Source organism: Ischnura elegans, chromosome 9, assembly GCF_921293095.1.
Source record: "Ischnura elegans chromosome 9, ioIscEleg1.1, whole genome shotgun sequence".
Lineage (NCBI taxonomy): Eukaryota > Metazoa > Arthropoda > Insecta > Odonata > Coenagrionidae > Ischnura > Ischnura elegans.
In genome coordinates this window covers 21,738,976-21,756,989 of record NC_060254.1, presented here as the reverse complement: position 1 = coordinate 21,756,989, position 18,014 = coordinate 21,738,976, and the positions used below count along the sequence as shown (strand labels likewise).

General features: G+C 37.5%; 1 protein-coding gene across 1 annotated transcript in view; it reads left to right on the top strand.

Moving 5' to 3' along the window:
- Window positions 1-12,469: 12,469 nt before the first annotated feature.
- LOC124165245 (multiple epidermal growth factor-like domains protein 8) overlaps window positions 12,470-18,014 on the top strand; it is an 81,836-nt gene continuing 76,291 nt past the window's right edge. The window contains exons 1-4 of the mRNA XM_046542564.1: window positions 12,470-13,156; window positions 13,277-13,440; window positions 16,177-16,544; window positions 16,994-17,548. Coding sequence (XP_046398520.1) covers window positions 12,862-13,156; window positions 13,277-13,440; window positions 16,177-16,544; window positions 16,994-17,548 — 1,382 coding nt within the window. The 5' untranslated portion in view covers window positions 12,470-12,861. The remainder of the gene's footprint in view (window positions 13,157-13,276; window positions 13,441-16,176; window positions 16,545-16,993; window positions 17,549-18,014) is intronic.

Sequence of the window (18,014 nt, the reverse complement as noted above, 5' to 3'; positions counted from 1 at the left end):
ACTATGTAATGTTAGTAAGGTAGTTAAGGCAAAGTTATATTTTAGACTCTCTAACATATTTCGCGTAAGTAGCCAATCTCAACGTATTTCAGTAACCAGTGCTTACAGTTGTAGATGAGACTCCTAAGTACGTCAATCTGTGCTGTAAATTGCCCTCTAGGCAGTAGATTTTTAAACTGAAGTGTTGAAATTACCATTTGTAGTTTATATTTTATCATGGATATATCGCGTTTTCACCAAGTCAAGCCTGAAACGATGACATACGAGGTACAACATCTCCATAAAAGAAATTCCGCAACATCTATAGAAATATCGGCAGAATATAGAATATTCTTCCATTTATGTACGAACAGTAAAGGTTGTCCAGGTTTCGCTAGAAATCACGCCCTTCTTGGCCTTGGAGTGAGCGTGTAACCCCCCTCCTCCTACTCCCATTCTCTTCCCCTTTAGAGTTCAGAGGATAGAATACCACAGGGATATAAGGCGCCGCTGCTCTAAGGGTACCGTCCGAAGAGCATTCGACTGCAGCAACGAGGGAAACTTTTGAAACGAGAAAGACCTAAAAAAACCTTCTTTCGAACTGCCAGAGCTTTTCGAAAGATTAAATGACCACGTCAATAACTGATGGTCAGCTTCTCTCTTTCGAAAAATTCGGGAAGTAAATGTGCAAGCAAGCAAGTTACAATTATTTAATCGTATTTTCAACAAAAATTTCAAAACATTAATTTTATTTTCTAACTTTGGAAGCAATGCTTATTAAAACCTCCAAATCTGGATGCATATGACACAAGAATTCCAATTTGAATATCTTTGGCAAACAATAAAGTTACAATAGGTACCTACTATAAACGTACTATGAAGTACTACCTCTAATAAGCACTTAGACTCTACGGTAGTCCAAAGAAACATAAATTCTATGAGTGACTGGTGCAATGATAATAGGGTATTTATAAATAATGATAAATCAACTTTCATTCAATTTCATACCTATCAAAGAAAGATCACTTCTTCTCCTCTCCTAAGGTTAAATGGATCCTCCCTTATTTCCTCTTCTGTGACTAAATTTTTAGGTTTATATATTCATGAGTCACTATCTTGGGAATTTCATGTTGATAAACTGTCTACAAAGGTGTCCAGTGGCTGTTACCTACTTAGAAGAATTGTCCCTCTGGTTGATACTGCTACTGCACTCTCAGTCTATTATGCATATATCCATAGTCGATTGATGTATGGGATTGCAGTATGGGGCCATTCCCACCATTCTACTCGTCTTTTTAGGCTCCAGAAATGGGCCATTAGAATAATAAAAAACATTCCTAGGCGAAGCAGCTGCAAGCCCTATTTCAAATCCTTAAGGATTCTTACGCTACCTTGCCTATACATTTTTTCTGCAATTACCTTTGTTCAACAAAATAAGCAGTTTTACAGTCTCAAAACCAATGCTGATATCCACAACTATAACACAAGGGGTTGTAGTGATTTAAGAGTTACTGTACATAAATCAACCATGTTCAGCAAAAACCCCATATATGCTGGGTCAAAATATTTCAAATGTTTACCTCTAAAGATTAAACAGCTAGATTCATTCTCCAAATTCAAAGGTCAACTTTATCAGTATTTATGTGACAATCCCTGTTATTCAGTGGATGAATTTATGTCTTTAAAACCTGTCTTTTGAAAATGTTACTTTTATGTTTATGTCTGTACCTATCCTTCTCGCCTTAAATATTATTTTTTAATACCTCATGTATGTACTATTCTTGTGACTTGTTCCATACGTGGCTTAGACACGTCTCTGGGAACCAATAAAAATATTATTATATTATTATTATTATAGTGACTAAAAGCTTAAAAAACAGCCGGATATGTTATTTAGCTGTTACACGCAAATACCTATACCAAGATTCTCTTAAAAATGGAGAATCCTCAACTCAATATGTAAATGTATTCGGAAGTATTGAATGATTAAGTTAGGAGCCATTGCCTTAAGTTTAACCATGCTGTAGATAATAGCGCAAGGAAATATCAAAAGCTGTTGTCCTTGCAAAGAATGGAGCTCATTACGATAGAATTTTCGTCAATTTATACAAGACAAAACTATTAAGATTATTTTATTAGGTGTAAATGTTGTCGAAAGGCGAAGAACTAATAATAAGTAGCATTGGGACATAAACGTCTTTATGTTCCAAAGGAACAAATCACCTGATTCACCAAGTGCCAAGATGCTATGAATATCATTCGTCAAGCGTATTCAGAAGGCGTTGATAACGAATACACAAGTGTAGTTAAATTTTAGAAGCCACTATTGAAACAAGTTAACTATGCAAAGGTAAATCCTATCAAAGGTATATCCTATCAAAGGTAAATCTTAAGAACTGCATCAAAAAATCTAAAAGCACAAATTTCCGCGCATCTTTTCCGGTATTTTCCCTGGAATTTGAACTTTTTAAGAACTCTATTCAAGGCGGAAGAAGCCAAATAAAAAAATTGTTTGTCCCTAGACTTAAATGCATTAAGTGTGAAAAAAATATTCTATTTCAAGTAAAGACTAAAGATTAGCATTGGCAACAATTTGGCTTATAACATAATAAATCTAGTGTAATATTGAAAACTGAAATTAGCTTACCATTCATTCCTCAGGATCACTCCCCAAACTACAAGTATTCCAAGAAATATCAATCTTATAACTGACACACCAAAACTTTCACATGGACTGGATATACTGAAAATAATCAGAGAAAGACACACATTAAAATTATGCTTTTATCATGCACGAACCGAGAGTACGAAATGTATAAAATTTGAATACTGAAATATTATCGCAGCACCATCCACTTACTACGATGAAAAATTTTTTAGGTAAGAATCGAAGTTGATAAATAAAGGTAGTAATTAAAATACTAATTTATTCGATAATCCTTCCTTTATGTTTGCTAAAGGCCATGTAAGTTAACGGTCGGGAAGAGAGAATTTTAAAAAACCGGGAAGGTCTTGGTTGGTTAAATTCCGAGGAAAATCCCGAATATTTTCGATAAAGTTAAGCAATTACAACCACTTGCCGATTTCAACAAAGGAGAGGCGTCTATTTCAACTCTCAAAGCGAAATATTCACGAATATATCTTGAAGGAGCTACGAATAATACAATGCCACTGATAACTGCAAGGTTAGGCGGTAAAATGACACAGCCTTACAAATATTCAAACTATCTTGGCGACGAAGTACCGCAAATTGTTTTACAATTTTCTTGCGGTAAGAGATAAGACGACGCGAAAACTCGATTGCAATCGTCTCTAGCCTACGATGCGAGACAAATCATTATAATTTAGCTGTTCTCTAAACCCCTAAGAAATCACTCAAGAAGCACGTACGGATGACCTTCAAGCACTTCGTCGACGATGCACAAACACTTAACTCAGATAAAAATAAACAGAGTACACCTTAGTGCCTAAATTATCACATTATGACAGCTGTATCGCTGCAATGGACAATTTTCCATCATCTGATACGTTAGACATGCAGACAAAATCACTGAAACTAGATTACTAGGCATTGTACTCAATGATGAACAATTTAGACATCCCGTATCACTATTGCAATCGGACCTTAAAAGTGAATGAGCGATAACAATAAGGTACGGATTGGAAAAAATATCCTCACTATCCTCGCATCTATGGCAGAAACAATAAAATCAAACAAATCACTGGCGAAGATTTCACGAAAACATTTCCTTCAAATGTTGAGGTTCTTTGCTAAGGGTAATACATGTTTTAAGGGGAATAAAACTTATCTTAAAAACTAATAAGCAATCAGCTCACGTGTAATTATTGGCATTAATCACAGCAAATTCACTGATATCTTAGACACTTAAATAAAAAAGTAATGGCGTAGATATGAAACAGGGAACCAGTAACTTTAACATGGCTTGGTTACTTACCTCTTAACTCGAAGACGACTATCACCAAACTGAGACGGGCCGAGGCTCCCGAAGATTCGAAGATTGAACAGGCAGGTGATTGGATAACTCCTATGACGTCACGAAAATGATGCCGATATATTTTCGTAAATATATTAAAATAGACTTTCAGTTTTAAATAAATTAATAGGACATCATTCAAATTAATTTTAAAATGTAATATTTTATATAAATCCATTTAAAATAAATTATTTTTCCAAATAACTCGTATCTCTTCCTTGTGTTGCGTAATAAGTTCGATAGTATCAGTGCTTGGGCGCTTTTGACTTTCCAACGGTTTCAGAGCTCTATTCAACCAGGCTTCGCTAAATTCCATTATCGACCCTCCCCACTTCGTAACTTTGGCGGACTTTCTTGTCCTGTTAACAGTCAGAAGACTATGACTCATCCTCGAGTGTCATTTCAAAAACTACTCCCACACTGTCAGTGTTGCAGTGTCTATACCAACGGATCACTGTCCCCAACTTCATCCACATCCGCGTTCAGTGTGCACACAGGGCACGCTTGAGAAATTTGAAAGGAGTGAAAAAATTTGTGCTTGTGAGGTTAGAGTAGGTGGATAACCTGTTGCAAACATCGGCTTGCTTGGAAGAAATTCACGTTATTGACCGTGATTAAGTGAGTGAGTAAATTATTATTATTTTGTGAGGCTTTATTGCTATCATAATCTGCATTCCATTTCTTTGTCCGCTGGTTTTCGGCAAATTGCAATCATATTCCAAAAAAATGGTCGATTTTTTGCATTTTATGATTCAATTGCATTAGTTAGCTATCCACTCAAAAAGTGGCATAACTATGGGGGGATGAGGGGATAGATCCCCCCAAGGCCTCAGAGAAAAAAATATTTAAAACTATTGTCTAGATTTCACATATAATAACTGCATCTGCTTTAAGTTAAATTTTAAGTGCCAAAATGTATATTCAGGCATGTCAATTTTCAAAAATTTTCCCGGAACCCCCGTTGCCTGTAGGGGGGCTGCCCCACGCAGGATTTTTTAAAAATATTTTTTGCATCTTATTTGCATTTTTGCAGCATAATTCTTTATTGCAGTTTGTTGGGCAATGATCCTAGAGTAACTGCATTCGATCTGTTTTACTGCTTACAGAGAATGTGAGTACGGAGTGAGGGGAAATTTTGGTACGGACGTGCTTGACGAGCTTAAATACAAGAGAGGGATCATGATTACGTGAAAGTTAATGTGAAATAATCCTATGAATTAATTGCCGTCATCATAGATCAGCAATCCGAAGGTGGGTTTGACGCAACTCTCCACTCAGTTCTTCTATGATCTATCATCTATCATATTTACGTCTATCCAAACCAACCGTCGGTGGTGGGCATTGAGTGAGCGATGACATAATTAAATTTTTGTAAACCCCCTCAAATATAGTTCTACACCACATCCCAAATTTTCAATTGCTAACTACGTGCCATCACTGTAGTAATGGGTAACACCGATAATTATTCCCTGAATTCATCAGGTTGCATTGGATGGACTATCTACATCGTTTTTCACTGTTCAGTCCCAAAAGACTTTTTATCATATCTTAGATTTCGCGCGTTATCTCTCTGTTTCTCAGAATGTTTTGATTAACATCCAACACATGTGGTCAGTATTTGACATTCTCAGTTGACTTCTTTGTATTTAATCATCTAATCATCAATGATGTAGATAAAGATGACACTTCAATACTAATAATTTATTCAAACAATAACATTCATGCTATAATTATCTGGCATACCAACTTCCAAAAACCTCCCCCCTTGGTTTTACGACCAGGGGAAGACCCATCCTCTCCCCTCCCCTTCCACCCTCCTAACCCCCCCCCCAAGTCTACAGTCACCCACCCCCCACTCGCTCTGGCTATATGTAAGGTATTTAAGGATGTTGAACCACTGTACTTGTCGCTTGAGAATGACGCGGAGCGTCGAAACCATGGTCGTGTAATTATAAATATATTCTGTGGAAAAACAAAGTTTAAATTTTTTTATTCATCATGAGTAAGTTCCACTCAGTAACGCCTCAAACCATCAACTCCAAAAACCTTTATCACGTCGTTCTCTTTTGTATAATTTTGCAGTAACGCTGAACTAAGCTTTTTCTGGGTATTAATCCTAGTGCTCGTCGGAGCTGCTCTCACAGATATGAGCATGAAGTGAGACGAAATTTGGTGCGAGAAGAACATATGGTATGAGCACGCCGCGTGGAGCAGAAATTCGCTGGAATGATCCTTAATACGTGAGTGTAAAAATTAATTGTCATTTACATTAAAGTGAAATTGGAGTCTATACAGGGCTACCAATCCCTTCCCAGGCTCTACATCGTCTCACTATCACAAATCTGAAGGCTAAATCCTCCAAAAACAGATGACTCAGTTTTTGTCCCGTGTTTTTTTAACTTTTTCGACCGTAGAAGCTAAACTTTAACGTTTAAACAATTTTTAATGATCCATTGGTGTATTCGAATAAAGAGTGAGTAAAACGATGCATGACGCGACCCTATGGAGCTTCGGTAGAATTTCATTTAAATGCTTAAAGTTCGGCGTTCTACTTTTTTACGGCGATAGTAGGTGATATTTTTGTGTCCAGGATGTACTAATGCTACACCGTGAAGGTGAAGAATACTAAATACACCCAGTATGATTAATATTATAGCCAATAAAATTGTTTTCTCCCAATCAACTGTATAAAAATATAATAATTAGGAGTAGTTTTAAAGGGTGAAAATTATAGTTACTTGGCTGTTTCCTTGGAACTGAAGCCATTTGAATCTTTCCAGGAGAATAAAGCCAAATCCTAAGATCCTTGTATCATTATTCCTCTTCTGTACCTGTCATGGTAACACAAAAAACTGCACAATCACCACAAGATGCTACCACACTCACACCATCCAACATACTTAGCAATATATAACGCACTGAACCAGCGATTTCCAAATTCAGATAATTTCGTACTCCACACAAACCAATGCACTTCACAGTGCCTAACAAACGATTTGCGTGTTTTAGTTGCACACATTAATTCCTTCATGTTATTGGAAATTTGTAATAACTACTTCACAAGACGGAAAAGGCACACCACTCAGAAATGATTTCCAACACTATCGTCACATGGTAACGCAGCAACTGAACTATTTTCTGAGCGGCTTCGAACCGATCCCAAATTTTTTCCACCCTCAACTCTGAGCTGCGTCATGCTGAAGCCCTAAAGACACGACCTTTTTCTGCGGATATTACAAGACGGCAGTTCGCAACCTTCATAGTCCCTAAGGAAGAAATCAAATACTGCCAATCGACAAGGAGTTATGCGTCGTGTTAACCGCACGGGTAAATGCAAGCGATTATTCATGATGGCTTTGATCGGAATCCAGGGTAATTCTTTCCTTCGAGAAAAATTCCCATTTTAATATGAAGCAAGGGATAAAAGATCAGCCCTCACCGCGGCATACGAGAGAGCAAACTCAAAATTGAAGGTATACAGCGAGACGGGGTCTCATGAATCCATACAATTGAATAACGAGCGCCATATTTCGCCATTAGCTGAAGTATAGTCACCCATGAGATGTAAAGTAAGTCAGACAGTGCACCAGCTGTTATTTCCACTTAAAATAAAGGAAAGACAGGATTTTAACCGCACGCGCAAATGCTAGCGATTACTCATGAAGCTTTACAGGTTGCATGGTGCCCCTCCATAACTAACTTCTTCTTGATTTAGGGTGAGCACACAAAAGCGCTTGGTTAGATAATAAAAAACTAAACAAAAAAATGAAAATATGGACCTTAAGGGGCAGACTTTGCTCTAATTTTCGACAGAACACATCCCATCTTTCTAAAGAGAAAAGAGGAGCCGCTAGAGAAATTTTTCCGCCAGCGGCTACACGTCTACTGAGATGGCCTCTAGCCCATGGGCAACCATCCTCTGAGCCTCCAATTTTCACATATAAATGCATTTCATAATGTTGGACAATAGCCAGCGATGAATTTAACTGTAGGTATTATTCAAGCGAAACATACATTCGATTTTATGATTTTTTTGTTCCCCAAAGGGCGCGAATAACCAACAAAATAACAATATATGCAACCAAGGGCGTACCCAGGATTTTTTACTGGGGGTGGGGGGACCAAGGTCTGATTGGCATATGGTCTCTTCATATTTGAGATTTAAAACTACATGCAACAATTACTGTACGAAATATGCTCTTAATTTTATTACAAAGGTTATTAATATGTAAATGCATGTCACTTTTACATTAAAATATATTATTATTTGTATAAAAAATCTCGTCTACTTTTTAAGCGTCTGCCCCCCCCCCTATATCCGCCTATGTATGCAACGCGCATACCACATCAACATTCCAAAGCATATTTTTGGAAAAAAGAATCCGCGCTCTAGTTTAAATTGAATTTAGAGCAGATTATGTTTCAATATAGTATCTTAGATAATTGCGTAATAGTCCATGATTTTATTTTTTACACAGTATGAATAATAGAGTTCATTATGATTCTGGACGGGAGTGATCAAAAGAGCCTGTTTTACTATTATCACATTCCTCCCTACATCATGAGTGCCAAATCATATATTTTGACATAAATAATGAATTACTCTTTGTACTCCCTTTCGTATATTTCTATCGATGCCAATCTTCGTTTAAATTGCGAATTACATGTAAATATGCATAGAATCTGTATTTTTTCATCATTGGTAATCTATGAAGGAACCACGTAAAAGATAAGATAAGGCCTTTTAACAGAGGTTCATATTAAAGGCGGATCCGTAATTTTTTCTGAGGGGCACAAGGGTTTGACAGGTCTTCTCATATTTGAGGTTAAAAATAAAATACAACAATCACTGCGGAGAATATTCTCTTAATTTTGACATGAAAGTTATTAATATTAAATTAAATGATTGACGCTCCGCAATACACAAAAGAAAACGAACGTAATGATAACCGTATTAAAAATTTTGTCTATTTTTTAAGCGTAGGGGGATGGGATGGGGGCATTTTCCCCCTCGCCCCAACTAAATCCGCCGATGGTTCATATTATCACGTCGCTAAATATCAGATCACGCATCAGAAGCGAAAATCTCCCGCAGTGGGGATAGGGACTAGTCTTTAGCCATAGCTATACGTAGAGATACGTGAAAATCGCACTTTCAATAATAGTTTATCGCATTTTGTAGCGTCTAATTTTTACTTTCATAATGTGGTAGATGATGATAAAATGAAGTGAAACACAATCACATGACAAAATACAGAATATTTTAAATAATTATGTCGTAGAACAATAATAAATAAAGAATAAGACATAGTGGCGGAGGTGTAGCTTGCCCGCGCCCACGGCCACGTAGAGTCCCAGCCAACTAGCAGCTGGCCAGTCGCTCACATGCTAATATTATGCGGTTAGTGTCGACGGAGCAATTAAACTGCGCTCGGCACAAATGTACGAATTGCAGTCAAAAAGGCAAATTTGCGTAAAAAAACATAATAAAAGTCCAGTCATCGCATCTATGTCGCATTTATTTACGCACATCGCATCTATATCGCATTTATCGCATTTGCGATTTTCACGCATCTCTAGCTATACGCTACGAAGCGGAAACTTCGTTCAAATACTTGAATACATGCTTGTTTCTGAGAATTTGACTCGATCCTCGGTAAATGAAAGCTTAGTGCATCTTTATCTACCAAGATTTGAACTTTTAAACTGTTCTGCTATCATCTCAGAGACCAATTTGACATTATGTCACCTGCATTACTCGATACTTCGTGGAGATATCTAAAATATCATCACAATAAGCCATCCCTCTTAGGATTGAGGATGTCAACAGACCTTATCTACTTGCAATATCTTTAGGAAACTGGTTTTATTTTAAGTTTTTCCTCCATGACTCCACTGTCCACATCCTTACTTGCTTATAACTTCTTAGCCTATTTTAGTTATAACTCATACAATTCCCTGATTTACTGGCATTCTTCTGTCTATGAGACTCACAATTAGGGCTATTCGGCGTCTGGTAAATATCTTAAATGACTTAAAAATTTAGTCACCGAATGATTATCTGTAAAAAGACTAGCGATGCAAATATACTAAATAACTTCTCCGGTGTCTTAAACGAATTTATAAATAATTCTTTTTGCTCTCCGTTTTTATAAAGCCATAAATAAAGTGGAATTTTCGTGACAACATTTTAAATCACTTTTGCTGTAAGTTCTTCGTCTGGGTTTTTCTATACGGTCAATTTTTAATCGCAACCGGATCGAGCCCTCATCGCGGGAAACTTAATTCGTCACTATTTTTTCAGCTCGTTCACTCGTTTTGTGTTTATTGAATGTTTCAAATAATTAAAAATTCACTGCAACAACTTTACATACTTTTCAACGGTAACGATTCACATAAAATGTAATAATAGGATAAAGGATGTCTTATCCTTTTAGAAAATCAAATATCCGCATCTACTCCGAGAGACAGTAAAAGTGTAATAGTTGTTGGGGAAGATTTTAATCTTCCATCTCTAAATTGGGGCACTTACTCTGTAGGACCGAATTCAAAGAATAGAGAAATCAGCGAGATCAGGGGCGGATCCAGGATTTCTTTCTGGGAGGGTCACAAGCAAGGCCGTATCCAGGATTTTGTTCCTTAGGGGGGCACAACGATACCTCGTAATTACATTACGCACGCAATAATAATGGGACCGTATTAAAAATCTTGCATATTTATTAGGGTCTGGGGGGGCACTTGCCCCCCCCCCCCTAGATCCGCCTATGAGCGAGATCCGAGGTATAAGTGATCACAGAGTAATTTTTGCAACGTTAAAAATTGATGTAGTGTCATCTGTATAACCAAAACGCAATATTTACTTATTTGATAAATGCAGCTTCATTAAATTTGGCGAGATGATTAATGACTCATGCACAAAAGTTGTAGCTAAAACAGAGGATAAAAGCACAGGTGCAACATGGAAACACTTCTTAGAAATTATGCGCCAAGAAAGAAAATGCTCCGACGAAATTACAACTAGCATTTATTACAGTGCTTTATGGCTCGGGGGAAAAACGAATTCCCATATCTATTCGTTCGGAAAAGTATCTCTCTTAAGTAATCGCTTTTGTCGGACTTGGAAATATAGTGCGGTCGGACGAGAGCGAAATAGATTTTTTTACTTTCTCATCCGAAAATTTTCATACAATACGCTCTTCAGGGCTATGCCATTTTCATTAAATCTTGTGAGCATTGAAACGAATTACAGGTGCTACTCCCCCCATTGTTACGCCACCAGTCTGACTACCTACTATGATGATGAGGATAATGCTTACATTCCGTGATATACCATGGTGCTGAGATTTTTTTTAGGAAACGTATTATTTAGCTGCCATTATATCCAAAGAATAATCGAAAGTTATCCTTTATTGTTCAAAATATTCTCGTTGCAAACAAGTTTAAGTTTTACCTATCGAACAGTGCGTCACATTCGTCATATGAACTGAAATAACACTTTCATCAAATAACTAAAAATACCCTTCAATTTCAATTTTATACGGCAGCAAAAATACGCGACAATGGAAAACACAAAATAAAATACAAAAACTTAATTGGGCCTCCATTTCACTCGTGCTTTTTTTGCAATGCCATAGAGGAATAAATTCAGTGGCGTAGCGAGGGAGGAATTCCGGGGGGTTCGGACCCTCCTGAAATACATAGGCGCAATTAATTTTCTTTATAAAAGAAAAATAAACACTGAAAATCATGAATTTGCTAAATATTTCTATGAAAAATGAAGTTTTTTCGTCTATGGAAAGTGTTAAAATTAGAAACGAGAAGACTTCATCAGTAGTTTAAAACCCTCTACTTATTGTTGGTAACCTTTTTTTTTATTTCCCCCCTGGTTTTGGACACCCTCTCCCCCGAACAAAATTCTTGGCTACCCCACTGAATAGATATATATATATATATATATATATATATATATATATATATAAAGGCGGCGAAGCCGCCCCACAACGAGGAACGGCGAAGCCGTTCCGAGGAGTGACTGGCGTAGGCGAGGGGGAGCTTCAGTAACCTTCGGGCGGCGAAGCCGCCCCGATGTTCAAGCGGCACAGCCGCTGTAGACTCCACCCATCTCAACTCACACTCAACCCTTGGGCGGCGAAGCCGCCCTCCAGCGAGGAACGGCGAAGCCGTTTCGAGGAATGAGTGGGGCGCCTTCCTACCACTGCTTGTTAATAAAGCTCTATCATACGATCATTTTTCAGTCCCTTTGGGCAGAATTCTCTAGATATCGCTCCAATGATGATAATGAACCCTTCTATCAAACATTGAAGTTTAGCAAGTTTCAATTTGAATTTCAATAATTGCCATGAAACAGGCGGAAAACATAATTCTGATATCCTTCTTGTGAAGTTAGAAATTCCCGCTTACTTTAAATTACTCTCGCGAATGTATCGCTGAAGTCGAAAGACTGCGATCTATCGCGATATAATCACAATGGCGTCCAACTTGTTGGCGCTCCGTTCCCTGGACTGACAATTTTCAAAACAAACCTGAGTTAACCCGCTAGAAGTTCAGAATCATGTGGATACACATCTATAAACTATGATCATGGAAATAATAGTTCTATGAAGTGCTAACCGGATTCATCTTGCTATAAAACTTAGCGTTTGGAGGGCTGACGATTGTCTGTCATTTTCGTTGTCAATTCAAGGAACTTGATATTTCTATCTCCGTTTGTTTATTTTCTCTTGTGGAAATGCCTCACGAGTACAATGATTTGTTCATACGTGCTAAAGTATAAGGAGTTCGGAAGTCAATGGTGCGATGATCCAATGGAAGTGAATGAACTGTAGTGAGGGTTAATGTTGAAGCAATTCTGTCTTTTTTCTTGGAAATGTTCCTCTCGGAAGAGAAAAATGTTTCGACGGGGTTTGATGCCGAATTTTGTTCGAAGGAAATTAATAGAAATCAGTTTTTCACAGTGAGGAGATTCGTCGCACGCTCTTCTATTTTACAAGTGGCATTGACGTTTGTGTTAAGTTTTCTTGGTATTGTGGGAGGAGCTATTCACGGGTCCACCCCATGCGATCGCAGTCGCAAAATTCTAACTGAATCATGGGGAGTTATCACAGATGGACCTCCTGGGTCGAATTATACTCAAGATTCTCATTGCGAATGGCTAATCAAAGGTATGTGATGTATGGAGTAGCCTTTAAGTTGGGCATTCTTTAGCGTTATTTTCTCATTTTGATCGGTGTCCAAAGAGTGAGCTCCATGCTGAATCATAGTCTTATGTTGTATTCTTTCAGCTAACAACAGCAAGCAATTCATAACCCTAACCTTTTCGTCGATGGGAACTGAGTGCTCCTACGACTACATTTTTGTCCACGATGGAGATTCATTTGAAGCCCCTCTTCTCGCCAGCCTCAGCGGACGCACAAAACCACAAGTTATTACTGCCTCATCAGGATCGGTGAGAGTGATTCTTATTGTTTACATTTATTTTATTTTTGGAAAAATAGCGCTATATCAAATATAATACATAAATAGTAGTTTAAATGAATGTCTAATACTGTTAAAGCCTGGCGCGATACATGAACGCGTATGAGTTTATGTCAAAATGCATGAACGCGAGAGTGAAACCACGAAGTTCACCGCGAAACCATCCAAATTGTACGAATGAAAGAAGAGGAAAAGAGACGAAAGACCTGCTCTAATTTGATCCATGAATATTTAGTGTTCCATTATATTCACCGAAATTGTTCGTATGCGTTATTAGTCGTAATTGTATGGTTTAATGTAACCTGTAATCAGGTCTTAAGGCCAACTGTGGGTGAGTCCATGCCCCTGAAATTTTTGGGAGGTGAAGTCCTAAGTATATCCCCTCCAAATGAACGCTATCTGTAAACTTTCCTCCTGACTCCCCAAAAAATATTGGCCATAGCTTTGAGCTTGTGTCAACTTTCTCCCCCCTTACCTTAAATTTTTGACAACTTTTTTCTTTTCCCAACTTTTGTCAGTCAATCTATTAATCCTACTATTTTCCCAAGTTCCCTTCCCTTGTATGATTTATCCTTTATCTCTCCTCTGTAACCGTTTTTCTTTATTTCAGTAAAGTGCTTCCTATTCTCATTCACTATGTTCACTATTCCCATGCCCTTTTTTCTCTAGTCTTCTTATGTTTTCACTCCTCCTCCGTTTCCTAATCCCAAATACCTCTCCTCAGGATTTATGCTTTTTGCGGGTTAAGTAGTTGCACTACATATCAGACCCATGACCAGTTCCCGGTAATGGATTAATGGATAGAGGAATCAAGGAAGTGGGGATGAAAGGCAGAGGAAAGAGCTCTGAGCCTACTATTGATGTGGAATTCTTCACCAGTCTTTCTGTGTAATAAATAATGATTTAATGGTCACGTTTACAAATTATTGAATCAAGAAAAATAATTTGAGGTACTTTATTTCCGGAAAGGTTACTTTGATTCTCAGTGATAAGTAGGCAACGTGTAGAAAAAATGTGTTTTATAGGAACTGAACTTGCTACGTAGTACTGTAGGCACAAGGAAGCATTTTGCATGGAGTGGGAGTTGTATATGAATATCTTTACTCTTTACTGGCATATTTGTGTTAACGTGGTGCCCATCACTAGATGTTTGACAGGGATTGAAGAAGAGAGCAGAAGCTTGAATAAAGACCACCTGCTGTTCTGGAGGCTCTCTGTGGTCTTGAGAGGTGGGTGAGGGCAGTAGGTGCCTTTGATCCTTTATGATTTACCTTTGATCACTGAGCAAGTGGATGCTGGCACTGAGCAGAGTGATGTCATGGCGCTGAGCAGCCACAAGTAAAATTTATAGTCACTCAAACTTAGAAGAGGTAGAATCGGAAATTGAGTTTCTGAGTTTAAGTGAATTTGTTGTCTTCTATGACTAATGTGCCTGATGATGCAGATCCTCTTCAAAACCTAGGTTGCAGTAAAGATTAAAAAAAAAAAAAAAAAAAAATTAAATATAGTATGTGGAAAATCAAAACCATTCTGAATAGTATTGATTGATCAAGTACTGAAATTGTGAGGAAATAGGCTCTGCCTGCCTGCCGCTCACGGTCTGCTGGGTTCCTGGGCTTAATATAGCCTATTATCCCTCTCTTCTCTTCCTCCCGGCCTATCTCTTTTCAGCACTTTGCCCCCCTTACCTCATCGAACCAACTCCTAGATTTGAGAAGTGGAGCTATGCATTATAAGTTTGTACGTGTCCTCTTCCATTTTCATCATCATCAGTCCAAATATAGGTGTGATGGAACTCTCCAATCAAATCTCCTATCATCTTATCTTTAAGCACAATTCTTCTGCTTTGCATCATTCATCACTTGCTCTTTGTATCTCATCTGAGAGCTATCTCTACCTTTCTCACCTCCCACCTGTCCTACGATAATTTTCATCTGACCATCTTTGTTGCTCGTTATTGTTTAACCCTTTGTTTAATAAATCCATTGTAAAAGGTCTTCTTGACTGTTTTTGGTTTTGATGCCTAATAAATAAATATCATCCTATGATGTGGGCAATCAGATTTTCCCATCTTATACCCAACGTTTTCAAAAGACTTCCCTTCTCTACTTCTCTTTTTAGTACCTCCACATACCTCAGACAAGGTATCCATTTGATCTTCATCATTCTTTTGTTACCCTGCATTTTGATAGCTTCCAACGTTGATGTCTCTGCTGCTGTAATTTTCCATGTATCTTGTATTAAGGCCTGTTTACATGATACGTTGACCCATACGAGTTAATGCTTGAATGTATGAATGCGAAAAGGTATCTTGTAACCACCCAACTTTTGTGAATGCATGAACAGAAAATAGAACCTGTTCTAATTTGGTTCATGCATTGTATATGTTCCTTTCCGGTCCACAAAAATCAGTCACGCAAGCAGACATAAACTCGTACGTGTGAATGTTTCGTGAAAACAGGCCTTTACAGTATCTCACCCCTTGTGACAATTTTTTAGGTAATGACGTTTTATTTTGTTCTTCACACATTCTACCCGATTATCAGGATTTGAAAAGGAATAATGCAGTGATTACATTTATACCTTGAATTATGCATCATGTGCACATCTTGGTTATATACTTTGTGAAGTTATTATTGAGACTGTTAATTGTGATTCTGATATTTTTTGTGAGTAATATCAAAAAATAAAAACTTTGTCCTTGCAGATGCTGATACTACTGTACAGTGATACTAACTATGTATTGGATGGCTTCCAAGCAGAGTACTCCATCAGCGACTGCCCCCGAAATTGCAGTGGCCATGGGACTTGTGTTGACAAATTGAAAGACTGGAATTTCAAGTGCATTTGTGGTTTAGAAGATAGCTCAGGGATCACAATACCTTATGGTGGACCTGATTGCTCCAAAAGGTTATGCCCTGAGAATTGTGGTATTAGTGAAGGACATGGTATATGCTCTTATGGCAGTTCAAAGGCACAACAGGGGAAGAGGCATAAGGAAGCCAAATGTATATGTAACAAAGGATACTCAGGAGAGTCATGCAGCTTGTCTAAAAGTGATGCGACTGGAAATAGGTGAGTATTTGTATTTATAGGTACTTCACTAACCTACTAATAGTTGTAATTTAGTGCACATTTACGAAGACTGCTTCATGAGTTATCTCTCAGGGAATATTTCAACTGCTGATGAACAGCTTGTTAAATTACTTAACTGCAAGATAGGTAGATGCTTCCATTATTTACATTTCGGGATAATCAATCTTCTTATATAATATTCTGATAACTTTTATCAATTATTCGATTCTGAAACTACTTCTCAGTTTTTTACAAGTGCAAAAACTTCTCAAATATCCCTATTTATCAAGGGACTAGCCTCAAGTCCATTTAATAGAATTTTTGCATTTTTGAAAAGTGGTGTTTTAAAAGTGAAAGGTTCAATTTTTTTATTGAAACCCAGACAATTGTTGCAGTGAACTTACCTGCTAGACTTCATGTACTTTTTAATGTATTTTATTTTTTAATAGGTGGCATTGGCTCTCTCGCTCTCGGGGACCACATGTGGCCGCTCATTCATCTGTATATGTTGAAGGAAAAGTGGACTCATTATTTGTTTTTGGAGGATTTGATCTAAATCAAGTGTCTGGCCAGCTGTGGGCGTATCGGTTTTCCGAGAGTCGCTGGGAGTTGATTGATGGTTCATCTGAGGAGAGGGATAAAGGAAAAGGAGAAGAATATACTAGTGAAGAAGAATCAAAATCGAGCCAGCCTATAATTAGTGGGCATATTCCTTTAACCCATGGAACTTCACCAATAGTGTCACGTGAATTGACATTTTCAGTAACAAGTAATTCAACTGTTAGTATTCGTGCCAAAACAAGGACTGAAAGAGCTATACAGAAGACGAATGGTATTGCTTCAAGCAAGGAATCCAGTGAGCATTTTCTAACTGGAAGTCAGTGGTTTAGAAGAGTGGCTAGAGATGCAGATGATAGAAAGGAAGGCTTATCGGTGGAAGAAGAAGCAAAATCAGCAGAATATGGTGCGAGACCTTCGCCTAGATATGGGCATGCTGCTTGCAGGTAGGTTAATTATTATATTATTAATTGTGATTTTTATTCGAATTTAAAAAGAATATTAAATCAGTTTTACTGCATGTCTAATGCAGCAGTTAACTCGCTTGAACTCTTAAACTTATTAATTGTTGATTTCAAAACTACAAGCTTTACAGAGAATAAGATAAATTGAGCATTGTGGTGTGGCTTTAAGAAAAGAGCAAAATTGGCAAGGAAAATGTCCTTCATGACCTATGAAACTCTTCAGGAAATCATTATATTTCATCCAACCAATAAAACATGGGCTTCAAAGTGGGCAATAGGGTTATGTATTTACTTCTGTTTTATTATGTATATTGAAAATGGAACTCTTCATGATACATGATAAGAATCCCACATCAAAATACAAAATCAATGGCTTAGGACTATGTAATCATTTTCATCAACAGTTTTTTTTATGATGATTTGTGTGATTTTTTATTATTTCAGATTT